Consider the following 14,604-nt stretch of genomic DNA (forward strand, 5'->3'; position numbering starts at 1 on the left):
CCCCTTGTTCGTCCCCTGGTCTAACGGTTCGTCAGTCCGCTGGTCCATTTCCTCCCCTCCACCCCATGTTCGTTCATTCGCCCTCTCCTCCCACTCCAGGCGGCATTTCCCGTATTTTCAAACCCAAAGCGTGACAGGTTAGGTGGCAAGGTGAGTTTAATTAATCTATTAAACTCACTGAAGATGAATACATAAACTAAAAGCTGGATTGTAGACATTTTTTATAAGCATATTTGTGAGCCTGCCTCTTTGTTATTAAATTCAATATAATTTCAGATTTTTCTATAACTTTTCTTCTGGTTAACTTAGAAAGTGAGCTATTATTGTTACAGGTTAGTTTTCTAAACTACAAAAAAGCAACTGTTAGGGATGCTCAAATATGAAAAATTGGACTGATATTGATATCTGATAGTAACACCGGTATTATGCCAGATTTACCAATATTTCATTTTATAATTTTTTTTTAATCCGATTACTCGATTAATCGTAAGAATAATCGATAGATTACTCGATTACTAAAATATTCGTTTACAACAGCCCTACATGATTCTATAGCAAATCCTCCATTTGGCAAATCACCTTCATCTCCATCATTCATCTGTTGCTGAAGTTGTTGACAATCACTGTCCTGATCATTTTCAACCTCATTTTCTGCCTCACATAAAGCATTTTTCTCATACTCGTCAATTTCCATCAGATCTGCTTCATCATAGTCATCCTCATCCATACTTACATCACTATTGCCATCATCATCGTCATCATCATCAGGAAGTGTAGGGTCACAAAGCTCAGCTTCATGTCTAATATTTATGTCCCGATACTCTGGATGAATCTCCTTCAGTTTTAGTAATGCAGAGATTAGTTTGGACCAGGTTACTGTCTGAAAAAGTTGATGACCTCTGTAAGACAAACGTCGCTTCAGTTTTACTCTCATCACTTGGCATTCACTCCTAAGCCTGGGTAATGCATTGACTGTCTCTTGGAGCTCTGATGGTACGCACACAAAATTGCCCCTTATTAATCTTTGTCTGCCTTTTGGAAGCGGAATGATCTTTGCAAACGGTATGCACTTAGCAATCAGGTGTCTTTCCAGAATATTCAAATCTGACAGTTCACTGGGAATTTCTGCTAAGTCAAGTTTGTTAGCTGCTGCTAGCGGTGGCATGCATCCTTTCTTTAGATGTCTGTGGCAGGTGTGACAAATCCACTCTTGACTTCTCTCATGAGGAACTGTACACTGTCCATCCATGCATCCTTCATCACAGACATGAACATACTTGCCTGTCAGACACTGTTCAACCACATCTGGTTTCTTTACATAATTCGACCTTTTACACAGTTCCACTTGGTTGGGAAACGAGGACTTGTGGCACACAGTGCATACATAAGTGGGGCCAGCCTTTATATTTAATCTGAAAACTGAAATGGCTTCATTAATCACTCTGTTCTCTGGCGTATCAATTTCAAGGTTCTCCGTTTCTCTCTGAGGGAATCTTTTCATCCGTCTGTATTTTCTTTTTACATTCAGTGCACATCTGTTCTTTTGGAGGATCCTGAACGAATTGTCTTTATTGTATTTGTCTCTCATCACGGTTTTCATAAGTTCTTTGTGTCTTAGCCTGAATTCTCTGTTTTTTGCATAAAGCTCAGTCACATAAGATCTCTGTCTCTGTCTAAATGTTGGATTATTTCTGTATAAATTTCTGATGTAGCTTTTCTGTTGTTCCTGAAATCTAGGATTATTTCTGTATAAATTTCTGATGTAGCTTTTCTGTCGTTCCTGAAATCTAGGATTATTTCTGTATAAATTTCTGATGTAGCTTTTCTGTCGTTCCTGAAATCTAGGATTATTTCTGTATAAATTTCTGATGTAGCTTTTCTGTCGTTCCTGAAATCTAGGATTATTTCTGTATAAATTTCTGATGTAGCTTTTCTGTCGTTCCTGAAATCTAGGATTATTTCTGTATAAATTTCTGATGTAGCTTTTCTGTCGTTCCTGAAATCTAGGATTATTTCTGTATAAATTTCTGATGTAGCTTTTCTGTCGTTCCTGAAATCTAGGATTATTTCTGTATAAATTTCTGATGTAGCTTTTCTGTCGTTCCTGAAATCTAGGATTATTTCTGTATAAATTTCTGATGTAGTTTTTCTGTCGTTCCTGAAACCTAGGATTATTCCTATAACAACTTCTGACATAGTCTTTTTGTCTCTGTTTAAATTTTTCATTCTCCCTATATGCTGTCCTGATCCGTGATCTCTGTTTCTCTTTAAACTCAGAACTCTGTCTATACAGATTTTTCATGTACAGGTTTTTCTTCTGCTTTCTTTCAGGGTTGTTTTGAAAATTCCTGCGAGAGTAACATTTTTTCTTTGCTCTGAAAGATTCCCTTAACGCATAGTTTTCTCTTTCCTTCCTTCTTTGATTCTCTTTTTTTTGTCTCGGTTTCTCTGTCTTAAGTAGTCTCATCTTCATCTTTAGTCTTCTCGCTTTAGGACACTTTGACAGTTTCAAAGACATTTCCAAAAGTGCACTTGTTGCATTTCTTGTTCCACTGGTAATGGGGAGTACTGTATTTTCTTGTGTCACAGACGACATATAACTAACTGCATTAGATGCACCTTCAATTACATCATCAGAAGGACTACTTGCAACAGGAGACATGACTTCAACATCGATGTCTGACTCAAGACCAGGAGTGTTTTGTGCAAGGGAGGCAGACTCAGCACTTGGTGTCTCAGATTCATGTAACAGAGGAGACGTACCAACTGTGTCTGAAGCATTTCTCTGGTAAAATGACAGGGGCTGGAGTTCAAATACACAAGATGATGGTACGTTAAGCATTGTGTAAACTGACTTTAATCTCTGAATCATGTCAGTAAGATGGGCAAATTTCAGCATCACTGCTGTGCCAAAGTTTAAAAGACTGAATGTCATTGGCATTCCATTTTTGTTTCTTGTGTGTGGGTCAAAGTATCCATATTCACCAGATCTGCTTCTGAAAACAGCAATGCCTAAGCCTGACATGATCAGCACTCCATATTGGACATCTGATGACAAATGGCTCAATGCTTCTTCCAGGCTTGGATAAGTCTGTCCACCTCCAAATGTTCCACACACAGGGAATGGAGTCATGTCCACCTGATATGTTGACCTGCGTGCACTTACCTCATTTGGTAGTTCATCAGTTGCCAAATGGATGCTACGAGGAAATCTTTCCCTAGCCTTTCTGTACACAGCATCGCCTTTGTCCAGAACGAGGTCAAGATCTGGTCTGGTAATCATTTCATTCTCGTGGAAAAAAGCCAGAAACACCAAACTGTTGGCCATACACTGACTGTTCCTGTATTTTCCATATTTCAACGAATCCTGACTCCGTGAGGCACAAACATGTGTCACTGATGGATGAAGTTCTACATTAACTCGAGACTGCCGAGCTGAACCACATCCCCTTTTTACCATGTCAGCATACGACGCCTGTGATGCACTTTGCTTTGTATGTCCTGCATCATGCTGGAAAGTTGTTTTGGCAGTGTTTCCTTCAGATAGTGCTACCACAGAGGATAAACTGTTTTCACTTCTATCGTTTACCTGCTGTCGTTCAAAAGACTCCCCAACACACATATCATCTCTAGCAAGCTGTCTCTGTGCAACATCAGCGTGTGGTATATTCTGAAACTGCTGCTTGTTGTTCTCAGAGTCAGTACCTGTCACTTGATTGCTCTGAGACCGTTTCTCCTTCTGCCATCTGAGCTTCTGAGCCTGAGAACGCTGATTCTTTCTCGGCATTGTTGATTAGACTTCTGGACAGGTCAGGCAGGAAACAGCAACTCCAATGGTCCTTGTTGATCTTTTTATCTCAAGCAGATACAACACAAAACTACACCAATGTACATACAATGAATGTATAAGTGTTGAATAGCTAGTCAGTACAAACCTGTGCACAAACCTGAAGTTCAGTCCAAAGTCAGTAGCAGCAGGCAGGAACACAAATTAGGCAGCTCAGATAAGAAATGAGCTTTACTTCAGTCCAATTGAAATTTCGTTCAATAAAAATTTAGCTCAGTTGATTTAATTTTGTACTGAGTTCTTAAATGTATACAGATCAAGAATGTAGTTGATCTGTTTCAGAAATTATTTAAAATAGAAAATTATAATCCAATTCTGAAATAAAAGTTTTTTTAAACTTCAGGTCCAAATCAGATTACTCAAAAAGACGTCTTAGAAATATCAAACTTTAAAGTTTTTTTCTTTTTACTGTTTTCAACTTTATGCCAATAGTGGTCAGACAAGACCAGAGCTTTACTTAAGTCCAATTAGAATTGGAGCAATGTAGTTCAGCAGAAAGCAAACTTTGCTTTCAATTTTAAAATTTATCCAGATCAAGTTTTTAGTTGACCTGTTTGAGTAATTATTTATTTTCAGCCAATTTTTAAATAGAAGCTTTTCAAACTTATTAAATTATTACTTAACAACACGTCTTAGGATTGTGAAGCTTCCCAGTTATTTACCGTTACGGTGGAAAGCGGTAGACAGGAAAGACAGAGCAGTGAGAGGGTAGATTCTCTCAGATTCTCAATGATAGTCAGATGAGTTACTGATAAACTCGATAGAAGTATGGTTTCTCAAATATATAGCCACAAAAAATATGCCACAAAATTCATGCCACAAAATTCATGCCACAAAATCAATGCCAATACTGTTCAGAGGTCACAGGACGTAAGATGTGAGGGGGAAAACAGATCTAGTTACTGGTAAACTAGATTAAGAGAGACAGGCAAACATCAATTTGGCAGTAAACTGATGGTTGAAGAAAAAAAGGGAACTCTGGTTACTGGTAAACCAGGCTCTTGAATTCGGAAAAACCAGGCCGCCTTTTGGGATGCTGGTTTTTGAAAAAAATTGTAGGAGAGTTTAGGGATGAGATAGTAAAATGCACAGAAAATGGTTTTCCAGATATGTTGGAAGGAAGAGGAAAGAGAAAAACACAGTTGGAAAATTAAAAAGCTTCGGACAGTGGTTAGAATTGAGTGTCGGTGGAACACCTGCGAAACAAAGAACAGCCAATAGACATCAAAATGAAACATTCTCAACAGAGCAGCTTCTGGGTCATATTCCATCTGAAAAGGTTTAAACTGTGAAGAGATGCATAGCTATTACAAGTGAACTAAGCTCTGTGGTGTGAATTGGGTTGTTGCTGTGTTTTCATGACCTTTATTAAAATAGTTCAATTAATGTAGATTATGATATTCTTACTAAAATAAGATGCATCCCAGCACACCAACAGAGAAATAAAAGAGCCAGCTGCTTTAGCAGAATTTAATGTTGACTTGGACCTTCTTCATCACAGAGCTTAAGGTGAGTGACAGAAAACCTCCTCATGAGTCCAGACAACAACTCAGAGGGTTGTTGCTGTACTGAGTCATGTTTCTTACAGGGTTTTGGGCAACAGGGTCCTCATGTGAGCACAACCAACATATCCTGTTTGGACCCAATTTAAACCAAATGTTTGTAGATATGATTTTATTCAAATTGTCTGTGAGTCAGGTTGGATCAGCTGTGACAGCTCGGCTGATCCAGGTTGGAACATCCACTCACCAGGAAGGCAGGTGTTTGGGTCCACTTCTCTCTGTGAGGGAGAGTAGAAACAGTTTGTTAGTAGCTGACCAGAAAACCTTCGGGAGTCCAGAACACACTTATCTGCTAAGGTTCTTTGTTCTCTGTCCACAAGCTGCTTTGATCTAAACATTTCTGGACTTCTCAGCTCATAACAACCTCCTGGGAGATGAGTGTATGATGTTCAGAACCAGTACCAGGTTCTTTTTTTAAGTGACAACATACATCTGTCTGATTAAAGATGTCTAAGTGAGATCAAATAAGTTATCATCAAATATTCAAATCAGATCCAAATACAAACATTCCTTTCCCAATTAAAGGGTGTTATTTTGTATGTATTCTTTGCTTAGTGTTGACATATTTAAATTCTTTCAACACAATTAAGAGTATTTTTATTTTAAAATTATTTCTATTCTAAAAAAATAAAAATGTTCCATTTAGCTTCTTCAGTTAGTCCTAGTCCCAAAAGATGGATGCTGTCCATCAAAAGCAAGTCAAAGCATAGAAATTCTGACCCCGAATGAATTCAAACATTCTGATGAGGATCAGACACTGATTTTAACATAGACACATGGATGCCATCATATCCAGTTGCTGATCAAATTACTTTCAGCAGCTGTCTTACAGAGGTTTAAAGATGCTAAAGCCTTGCACATTTATCCACGTACAGAACCCTCAGTGTTTTTTTTTTTATACAATCACTGAGGTGTTCAGTGACAGCTAACTTTTTTTAATCAAATAAAGCCACACGTTGCTAGTACTCACCTCACTGAGCAGAATTTGGAGGCAATGTCTGGGTACTCTGAAAGGAGAGGAAAAACGGTTGAATTTATATTTGACAGAGGCACATACACAAAACTGACTAACTTAAAAAACAGCAGTCCTATGTTTGCATCACTCTGCTTGGGCTGAGCATTTGGGCCTTTTTTAATAGTGCATCTGAAATTCTATAGCAATGAAGATAAGAGATGGGAGTGACACTATCAACTTATTTATTTATTTTCTCAGACAAGGTTCTGTCTGAGATGATTTTTTAAAAGACATCGAGTCTGGTTTTAAGATACTTTGACAGAGAAAATTGACAAATTTTAGTCTAATTTTAGTTTAAAAAACACATTAAAGTTTTCCGCATTGCCACTATCTGATCATATTTTCATTCTTTCCAAATAGAGAATGTTGTAATGCAGTTTGCTGATGTGATCTAGAAGCAGTTTATCTTTAAAAATAATGTACTTACCAGCCAAGGGACGTTGGTCAACAGAGGTATGTCTGAGAAAAGACACATAGACAAAGTTATCCAAGGATCCACAGACACCACCAGTACGACACAACACATTGGTAAATGGATACTGTTAACTATTTAGTGTTTCTCTTTGAATATTTACAAGAATTAAAAAAAATGTAAATATTATTAATAAATATGTTCATAAATATTATGACTATGAGTTGCAAATACATCAATATTATTTAACATATGTATTAGGAGCAGTATGAAATGTCCAGTCTTGCCTTGATTTATTGTTAAAAACATTTGTGTTCGACAGGCTGCTGAACTTTGCAATCTACTTACCAGCCAAAGAACGCTGGTGAGCAGTTTTCTTTCAGTCTGTGAAAAGACACTGTGTGTTATCTCACAATTATTGACTTGATCAGAAAAATACACAAGTTGGAAAGCACATTTCATTGTTAGCTATTTAACTTGGAATATTTACATAAATTAATAAACTCACTACGTAAATCGGGATTACAGATTAATATTCTTTAATGAAATCTATTTTTCTAGCAGTACAGAAAGATGTGCACCCAACTTGACTGCAGAAACAGCGGTCTTCATACTCTTATTGGCTACGATTAACTCCGAGGATTACTGTTGGATTTTCAAATTGAATAGAAGCTGATCGAGAAGACGAAGAGTAGCATGCATGGTTATGAATTATACTAATTGGATACACATTCTTCATTCTGAACAGAATGGTTTTCAGTCAAGCACCCGTCAATATTAGCATATCATGCTAACGCAGAGTACCCATCGGAAATAGGATGGCTAGCTGTTTACAACTTCATTATGGCGATGGTTAAATAGCAATTATTAACATCTTTAAGAATGAAACTGTGTTAAATCATTCTTTGTCGATTATGGCAGGCCCAGTTAAAACACTGCTCACCTGCAAGGCACACACCAAGAACAAACCAACCCCTTAACGGTTGACAATCCCAGTTTCACTTCAACTGAAAAGTCTAATTAACGGTTGGAATTTTATACAGTTAGCTGAATAGAAGCTGACCATGAAGACAAATACTAACATACATGGTTATAAATTAAGTTAATTGGAAAAATACTCTCTTCAATCTGAATAGACTGGCTTTCATACGAGTTATACAGCAGCCGTCAATTTTAGCATATGCTAATGATTGTTTGCTATCACAAAAAACTACGTATAGCTGTTTTCAGCCTTATTAAGTTACAGCCACACTTAAGAACCAATTATGTATTAACTCTTTGACAACGAAACCGTCTCTCATTGTTTATAATTTTATTATTACAACAGACCCAATTAAAACACCGCTTACCTGTTGGGCACAAACGAAGAAGGGAGAACGTAACGGCAGAGAACGCCACGTCATGCGTCAGAGACATTCAGGAGCACTCGGATATTTTTTCCACTTCGATTACGACTGTGGATTTTGCATGCTTGTTAAATCAATTCAAGAAAGATTTGGCACCAGTTTTAAGTCTCGTGTACAACTCGTGTTTTGAAACATACCATTTTCAACCGTATTTATTTTTATCGCCTTAGAATTAATTCTAACATTCAAAATTATATAATTATTAATTCCCTTCGTTACTTATGACTTACTGTGGATTTTATTGAAAGTTCAAAATGTATTTTTAATTAACACTGCTTCTTTATCACTGTCATAAACAAAATATTAAATAGAAAAATTAAACTTACTGTGGGAGAGGCGGCAGAAGCTTGCCCCGCTCAGCAAATGCAAGTGACGTTCAAAGAACGCCACTTAAAGCCACTCGACTGCGCATGTCCATAAAACCGTGGCAGGTTTACGAGTTCTTGATTGTACTCTTGTTCTGCCACAGACAGAACACCTAACACACTAAAGCAGGACCTCCGGCAATAGCGGGCATTGGAAGAAATTATCCACCCTCAGAGCCATGGTCACATCCATACTGAAAGGTCTTTTTTTTCTTCATCCCGCAGTTAATAAAATTAACGGAGGGCTAGATTAGGATTACACCCAAATTATCGATTTTACTACGGTGGCCCTGAGGTGCAAACCATTTAAGCAAAATTAAAATAATTACATTCAAAATCATATAGACGCCTTACTGTGGCTTTCGTTCAAAGTTCTAAATGTATTAGATTTAAGTCTTATTAAATAACACTGCTTCTTCATCATTGTCATGAACAACATCCATCCATTTTCTTTACAGCCTTGTCCCTTAGCGGGGTCGGGAGGGGTGCTGGTGCCCATCTCCAGCTCACGTTCTGGGCGAGAGGCGGGGTACACCCTGGACGGGTCGCCAGTCTGTCGCAGGGCAACACAGAGACACACAACCATGCACACACACTCACACCTAGGGTGTCATCTGGAGAAGCCAATTAAGACAGTCATGTTTTTGGACTGTGAGAGGAAACCCGGAGAAAACCCAGTCATGCACAGGGAGAATATGCAAACTCCATGGAGAAAGACCGGGGCCAGGTATCGAACCCAAAACCTTCTTGCTGCAAGGCAACAGCTCTACCAACTGTCCCTCCATGAACAACATATGAACGTCATTTCTCAATAACGTATAAAAAATAAATACAGGATTATTTTTTTCTTGTCTTGAAATGTTAAATGTACGTTAAATTATGGAATTATGTAAATATATTCTTTGATTAAACACTATAAAGGTGTATATTCATCATTTTTAATATAAAAATTATCAGAATCATTTTTATCAAATAAAACATTGTGCTCTTTATTCAGAAATGCCCCCCAAAAATGAAATAATCACATCAAAAGTTAGAAACTTTGTCTAGTCATTTCTTTGATTGCCAAATATATTAATGTGTGTGAGAAAAATGTGTCAATAACAGGTATTAATTTAAAATACTTTGTAGAACAGCACTTTATAAAGTTCGGTCCATTCACTTGCATACCTTAGTGGCACATATTCCACATTCAATATGGCGGACGCTTCTTCGTATCGCAACAACGGGCCGGCCCGCGCCATGAGGCGTCTACGTATTAATGTCTATGGTGGACATAGACATAAGAATAGACCCTCATGGACCGCTCTCACCTATTGTCGCTGACGAGATTTAGGGTGGCCATCTTGGAGCGGTCCACCACTCCACTCAGCGTTATGTGTTTAGCAGGCACAATGACGTATGAGCGCATTTAATCGATGAGCTTCAAGAGGTAGTCTTGAAGAATGGCTATGAGAATTATAAGAATGGCTGAATGACTGCTGCCGAAATGCAAGAAAATGTTGTTTCATTCTTATATCTGCTCTGATGCATCTCTTCTCCACAGCAACATCCAGAAATGTTAATGGTTTTGTCATTTTCAATATGAACCTCTCGCTTGTTTGGGTTGTGATTATCCATTTGAGCAATATTCAGAGGTTTGGATTTCTCTTGCCTTTTTGTCTCTTATGTTATTTATCTACAATCAGGTTTGTAAGTTTACATGTTGTCTTCTGAAAATGACAAAAAGAAAAGCAAAATCAAGAGAACAAATATGAATTAAAATAACAACATGCCTCAGCTTTATCACTAAAGTTTATTTAAAACCTCTTAAGCCCGACTTCGGCTATCTCCGTAAACAACCGCTACACGTGACTTTTTTTTTACTGATTATTTATTTGTATTGTCCGCTATAGAAGGCTTTCATCATTCGAAAACTATCCCGCATACAAGTTTTGCCCAAAATGTTATGGTTTTACGGCTAATTAAAATCAGCTGACGGATTTAAAGGGGCGTGTCCATTTAAATGCCCTGTCGTCAAATACGCGTGTAAAAAGCGAATTTTCTGTCGGCTGACTGACAATGTTCGGTATGACTTGACACAGAGAAGACTCTTAACTTTGGATACTTGAAAATATTGGCTTTGTAAGCTCACTTCAGGGTCGAAATTCACCTGAAACCCCCTCCCATGCTTTCTGAATGAGTTTTTAGCAGCTCTGAATGAGGTGCTAACGACGGCGCTTTCCTGCTTCAAAGATCACTCGAGCCAAGCTGATTACCCTCCCCGCTATCTTCCTGCTTCGTGTGTGGAAGCTAAAATAAAATTGGTGCGGAGGGGAATTTCTCCAACGTGGCTTTGTGCACAAAACCCAGGCTTTGGGAACTGATAAAAGTGGCATTTTTTCACTTTATAGTAGAATTTATATCATTTTATTGCTTTGAGCGAGGAATATTCAGTTTTCAGAGGGCAGGGAAACATCTTGCTGCAATTTAGTCTCTGATTTGTGCGTGATTTCGTCACAATGTGACGAGTCATAGAAAGAGCTGTCAGTTCATTATTATGTATATTACACAGTGCACAATGGTACATTTTGCATAAATGTCATGACCAAGGTTTATGTTGCATGAAGTAAGTGTCATTCAATAGTAATCACCAATTTAATTTGAACAGATTCCCAGTTATGATGTGAAAATACATGTGTTACAGATATTAAGAATTGTGCCAAAATTATCCCTCCGCCTGGGAAATTTCTCACTAACACCTTGTACCACCTCTAGCGCCGTAGGAGTTAAGGATATTTAAAACAGGCAGATAGCGCTGTGAATCAATGAATGGAAAAGTGATATTATTGTATAAGTTAAATTTCATCATACTCCTTTTCAGACTCACAATCACTGAATAAGTGGAGGATTTCCACTTGCATATATATGGTGTAAATGTCATGAACAAAGTTTATATTATATGAAGAAAGTGTCATTCAGTAGTAATCAACAATTTAATTTGAACAGATTAACAGATTATTTGATGAGCTATAACAAAGCAAGCAACAAAAAATTGTAAAAGGCCTGAAATTGGTAAATTAAAAGGCCTGAAAGTTCAAGAGTGAAATACAGCAAATATCATTAAAAAAGCATAACCAGAGATTAGTCAAAAAATTTAAATTGTTTAAAAAAGTTGAACAATGAAACTGAAAATATTTTTTGTGTCATTCAACAGTAATCACCAATTTAATTTGAACAGATTAACAGATTATTTGATGAGCTATAACAAAGCAAGCAACAAAAAAATTGTAAAGGGCCTGAAATTGGTCAATTAAAAGGCCTGAAAGTTCAAGAGTGAAATACAGCAAATATCATTAAAAAGCATAACCAGAGATTAGTCAAAAAATGTAAATTGTTTAAAAAAGTTGAACAATGAAACTGAAAATATTTTTTGGATTTAAATTGAAATTATTTTTTGATTATTTTCTTGATTTCATTTCCATGTACTTCTATGTCCACCACAATTTTCCCTTCTTCCAGCAATACGTCAAAAGGGCTCCACATATCCGTAGAAATCCTGTAGATCTCATCGTTCTCAAGGAGGACCTGTTTGACGTTTCTGTCTTCTGTGTCCATTACACCAATGACTACAGCTGCTTTCTTTTCTTCCTTCTTTTCCTGTTAATACAGTACAAAAATATAGCATTTTATATTAGAAATATAATCAGGTTTGTGAGTTTTCATGTTGTCATCTAAAACGAGAACAAAAAAAACAAACCAACACCAAGGCTAAATGTCAAATAACAGTAGCAAATTGCTTCATCTTTTGTTATGTATGCTATTTACTTCTGGTTTACATTTTTTAAGTCCAAGATAATTTGCTTTGTGCATTTCAGCAATCAGAAAGTTCAAAGTGCTTTATATAGTAAAATATCATACAGTCAGCAACTGTAAATCAAGCAACAACAACAAACATGACATTTTGTCACACACCACCATCAAAAACATTAACATTGTGGACGTTGGTTCCAGATCTGTGGTACATTTATTGTTGTTTCTCCTTTATTTAAGTCTTCTTTTGACAATGCATAATAGACTTGAGTCAGAAAATATTGAATGGTTAACAGAATATTAAAATATATAATAAGCCATTCCATAATTTTGAAGTTGACAAAAAATTGCAAGGCTAGCTCTGAGCAGTGGCACTTTTCACACTTTTTGTATATCTCCAAAGTTTTGCAAATAATTTAAATTTGAATGCCTCAATTTTAAAAGATATGCACATTTCAGTTTAAATGTCTAAATCAACTTAAAATTAGATTAATTTACTTCTTCAGGAATTGACAACATACCTGTATTCTTGTAAAAGACGTGCTCTGCAGCTGTAGTCCATACGCTGACTCATGGCACCGAACATGTGTTAACGTCACTTTTTGGCCAATGGCCAGTTCGTTCAACGTTGCCTCCCTCCAAAGGGAGACAGGCATTGTGCAGCTGCCCTGTAATTAAAAGAGTTATTGCCAAATTAGAGATTTATCCAAGAGTTCTCAAAAAGTCAACAAACAAACAAAACCCATCAATCTATCTTTTCTGACCAGACGCTGCAAAATTAACATGCAAGCTGGTTCATGACACAAAAGCTGATTTTGTGTCATAAACTTGACACACACACACACACGGAGATATATATATATATATATATATATATATATATATATATATATATATATATATATATATATATATATATATATATATATATATATATATATATATATATATATATATATATATATATATATATATATATATATATATATATATATATATATATATATATATATATCCTAAGGAAATGGCAAATGGCTTTAGGTACTTACCTTTCTTTATCCAAATATTATTATTTGTTTTAAAAAGAAATGACTACTGCAGCTTTGAACAAGTCTTAAAACAAGCTATTATACCTCTTTCAGCCGCACCGTCCGGATTGGCACACTCATTTTGCCAGATGTCACGAGCCTGACTGCAGCAAACTGAGAAGTACAAAGAAAAGTACTTTTAGAGTAACCCTAATCCTGTTCTGTAATGGGGCCTTTCATGTTATCTTGTACCCAGTTGAGATTTACAGTTAGCAAATGAAGTCCTCTCTTATGGAAAAAATTATAAAAAATGTAAGAAAAATCATACCTCCACAATTTCTCCTTGCACTGTCATGAGCCCTTTCAACTCCAGTGCTTTCTCCAGATGTGTGAGCGGCGCTGGTGGGTTCATGATGTCTTCTGCTTTTTGTAGAATCTCTTCTGTGCAACGCACCTTCGGCCCTTTGTAGAATTGTGTTGTTGGGGTCACATTCAGCATAAGGGGGGGCTCTGAGCCCCGGAGGTTGTAACCCCTCACCACATAAGATTGCCCTTCACATAAAGTTTTAGAATATTTTTCAAAAATCACAAATTTGGCAACTGTTGTGCCATCTGTAATAGTCAAAATTTGATTTGTCTTTTGTTGCAGTGCCTTCGCTTTCCCTTCTGCTATAGTCCAGCTAACTACTCTCTCTTCTTCTGTTATTTTTATAATATAAATATTTAACGGTGGTGGTCTGTAGAATGGTGATGATTTGTGACCGTTTATTATGCTAGTTAAAGCCATCCTAGGGAAATAAAGGACAGAAACAAAATGTGAATATTACAAACTCCATCAACAGTCAACAGTGTCACCTCCTCAGCCCCACACTTTAATGGGGCAAAGGACACACATTAAAGTGAAGAAGCTCTTTACCACCCAATAAACAGCAGGTTCAACTGAACAGGCAAATGGTTGAAGAGGTGTTCAACAGTTTAAAGCAGGTAAATACCTGATAAACGGTTTAGCCGTTGAACCAAAATCTTAACAGGCTGTTTTCCTGCAAACAGCTATTCAACGGCTGGTAAACTAGTCACAGTTAGGCTTTGCCCAACGGCTGTTAATAAACAGGCATTGTGTTTAACTGATGGATAGTTCAACCTCCGCCCAACGGCAAGTTAAAACCGGTGGTGCCGC

The 14,604-nt window shown here is 36.9% G+C and overlaps 1 protein-coding gene and 1 long non-coding RNA gene across 2 annotated transcripts; both read right to left on the reverse strand.

Moving 5' to 3' along the window:
* Positions 1 to 1,700: 1,700 nt before the first annotated feature.
* LOC148153495 (uncharacterized) lies at positions 1,701 to 4,118 on the reverse strand. Its single transcript, XR_015761584.1, has 2 exons — positions 2,166 to 4,118; positions 1,701 to 2,111 (listed from the first exon to the last, which is right to left on the reverse strand). It is a non-coding gene; the product is annotated as an uncharacterized LOC148153495 (long non-coding RNA).
* A 7,863-nt stretch (positions 4,119 to 11,981) lies between these two features.
* LOC148153496 (uncharacterized) lies at positions 11,982 to 13,911 on the reverse strand. Its single transcript, XM_088001129.1, has 4 exons — positions 13,756 to 13,911; positions 13,533 to 13,601; positions 12,921 to 13,067; positions 11,982 to 12,246 (listed from the first exon to the last, which is right to left on the reverse strand). The coding sequence occupies exons 1-4, from the start codon at positions 13,837 to 13,839 to the stop codon at positions 12,037 to 12,039; spliced, it is 510 nt and encodes a 169-aa protein (XP_087857255.1). The 5' UTR covers positions 13,840 to 13,911; the 3' UTR covers positions 11,982 to 12,036.
* Between the last annotated feature and the right edge of the window lie 693 nt (positions 13,912 to 14,604).

This window comes from Poecilia mexicana, unplaced genomic scaffold (assembly GCF_051168715.1).
Source record: "Poecilia mexicana isolate PSO_F unplaced genomic scaffold, ASM5116871v1 scaffold_20, whole genome shotgun sequence".
NCBI lineage: Eukaryota > Metazoa > Chordata > Actinopteri > Cyprinodontiformes > Poeciliidae > Poecilia > Poecilia mexicana.

What these genes read in the sequence shown, in the direction of transcription:
- LOC148153496 (XM_088001129.1), bottom strand. Translation starts at nt 13,839, where the DNA reads ATGAACCCACCAGCGCCGCTCACACATCTGGAGAAAGCACTGGAGTTG. An exon ending in TGCAAGGAGAAATTGTGGAG is followed by an intron (nt 13,602 to 13,755) that starts GTATGATTTTTC and finishes TGTACTTCTCAG; the next exon opens with TTTGCTGCAGTCAGGCTCGT. An exon ending in GGACGGTGCGGCTGAAAGAG is followed by an intron (nt 13,068 to 13,532) that starts GTATAATAGCTT and finishes TTTTAATTACAG; the next exon opens with GGCAGCTGCACAATGCCTGT.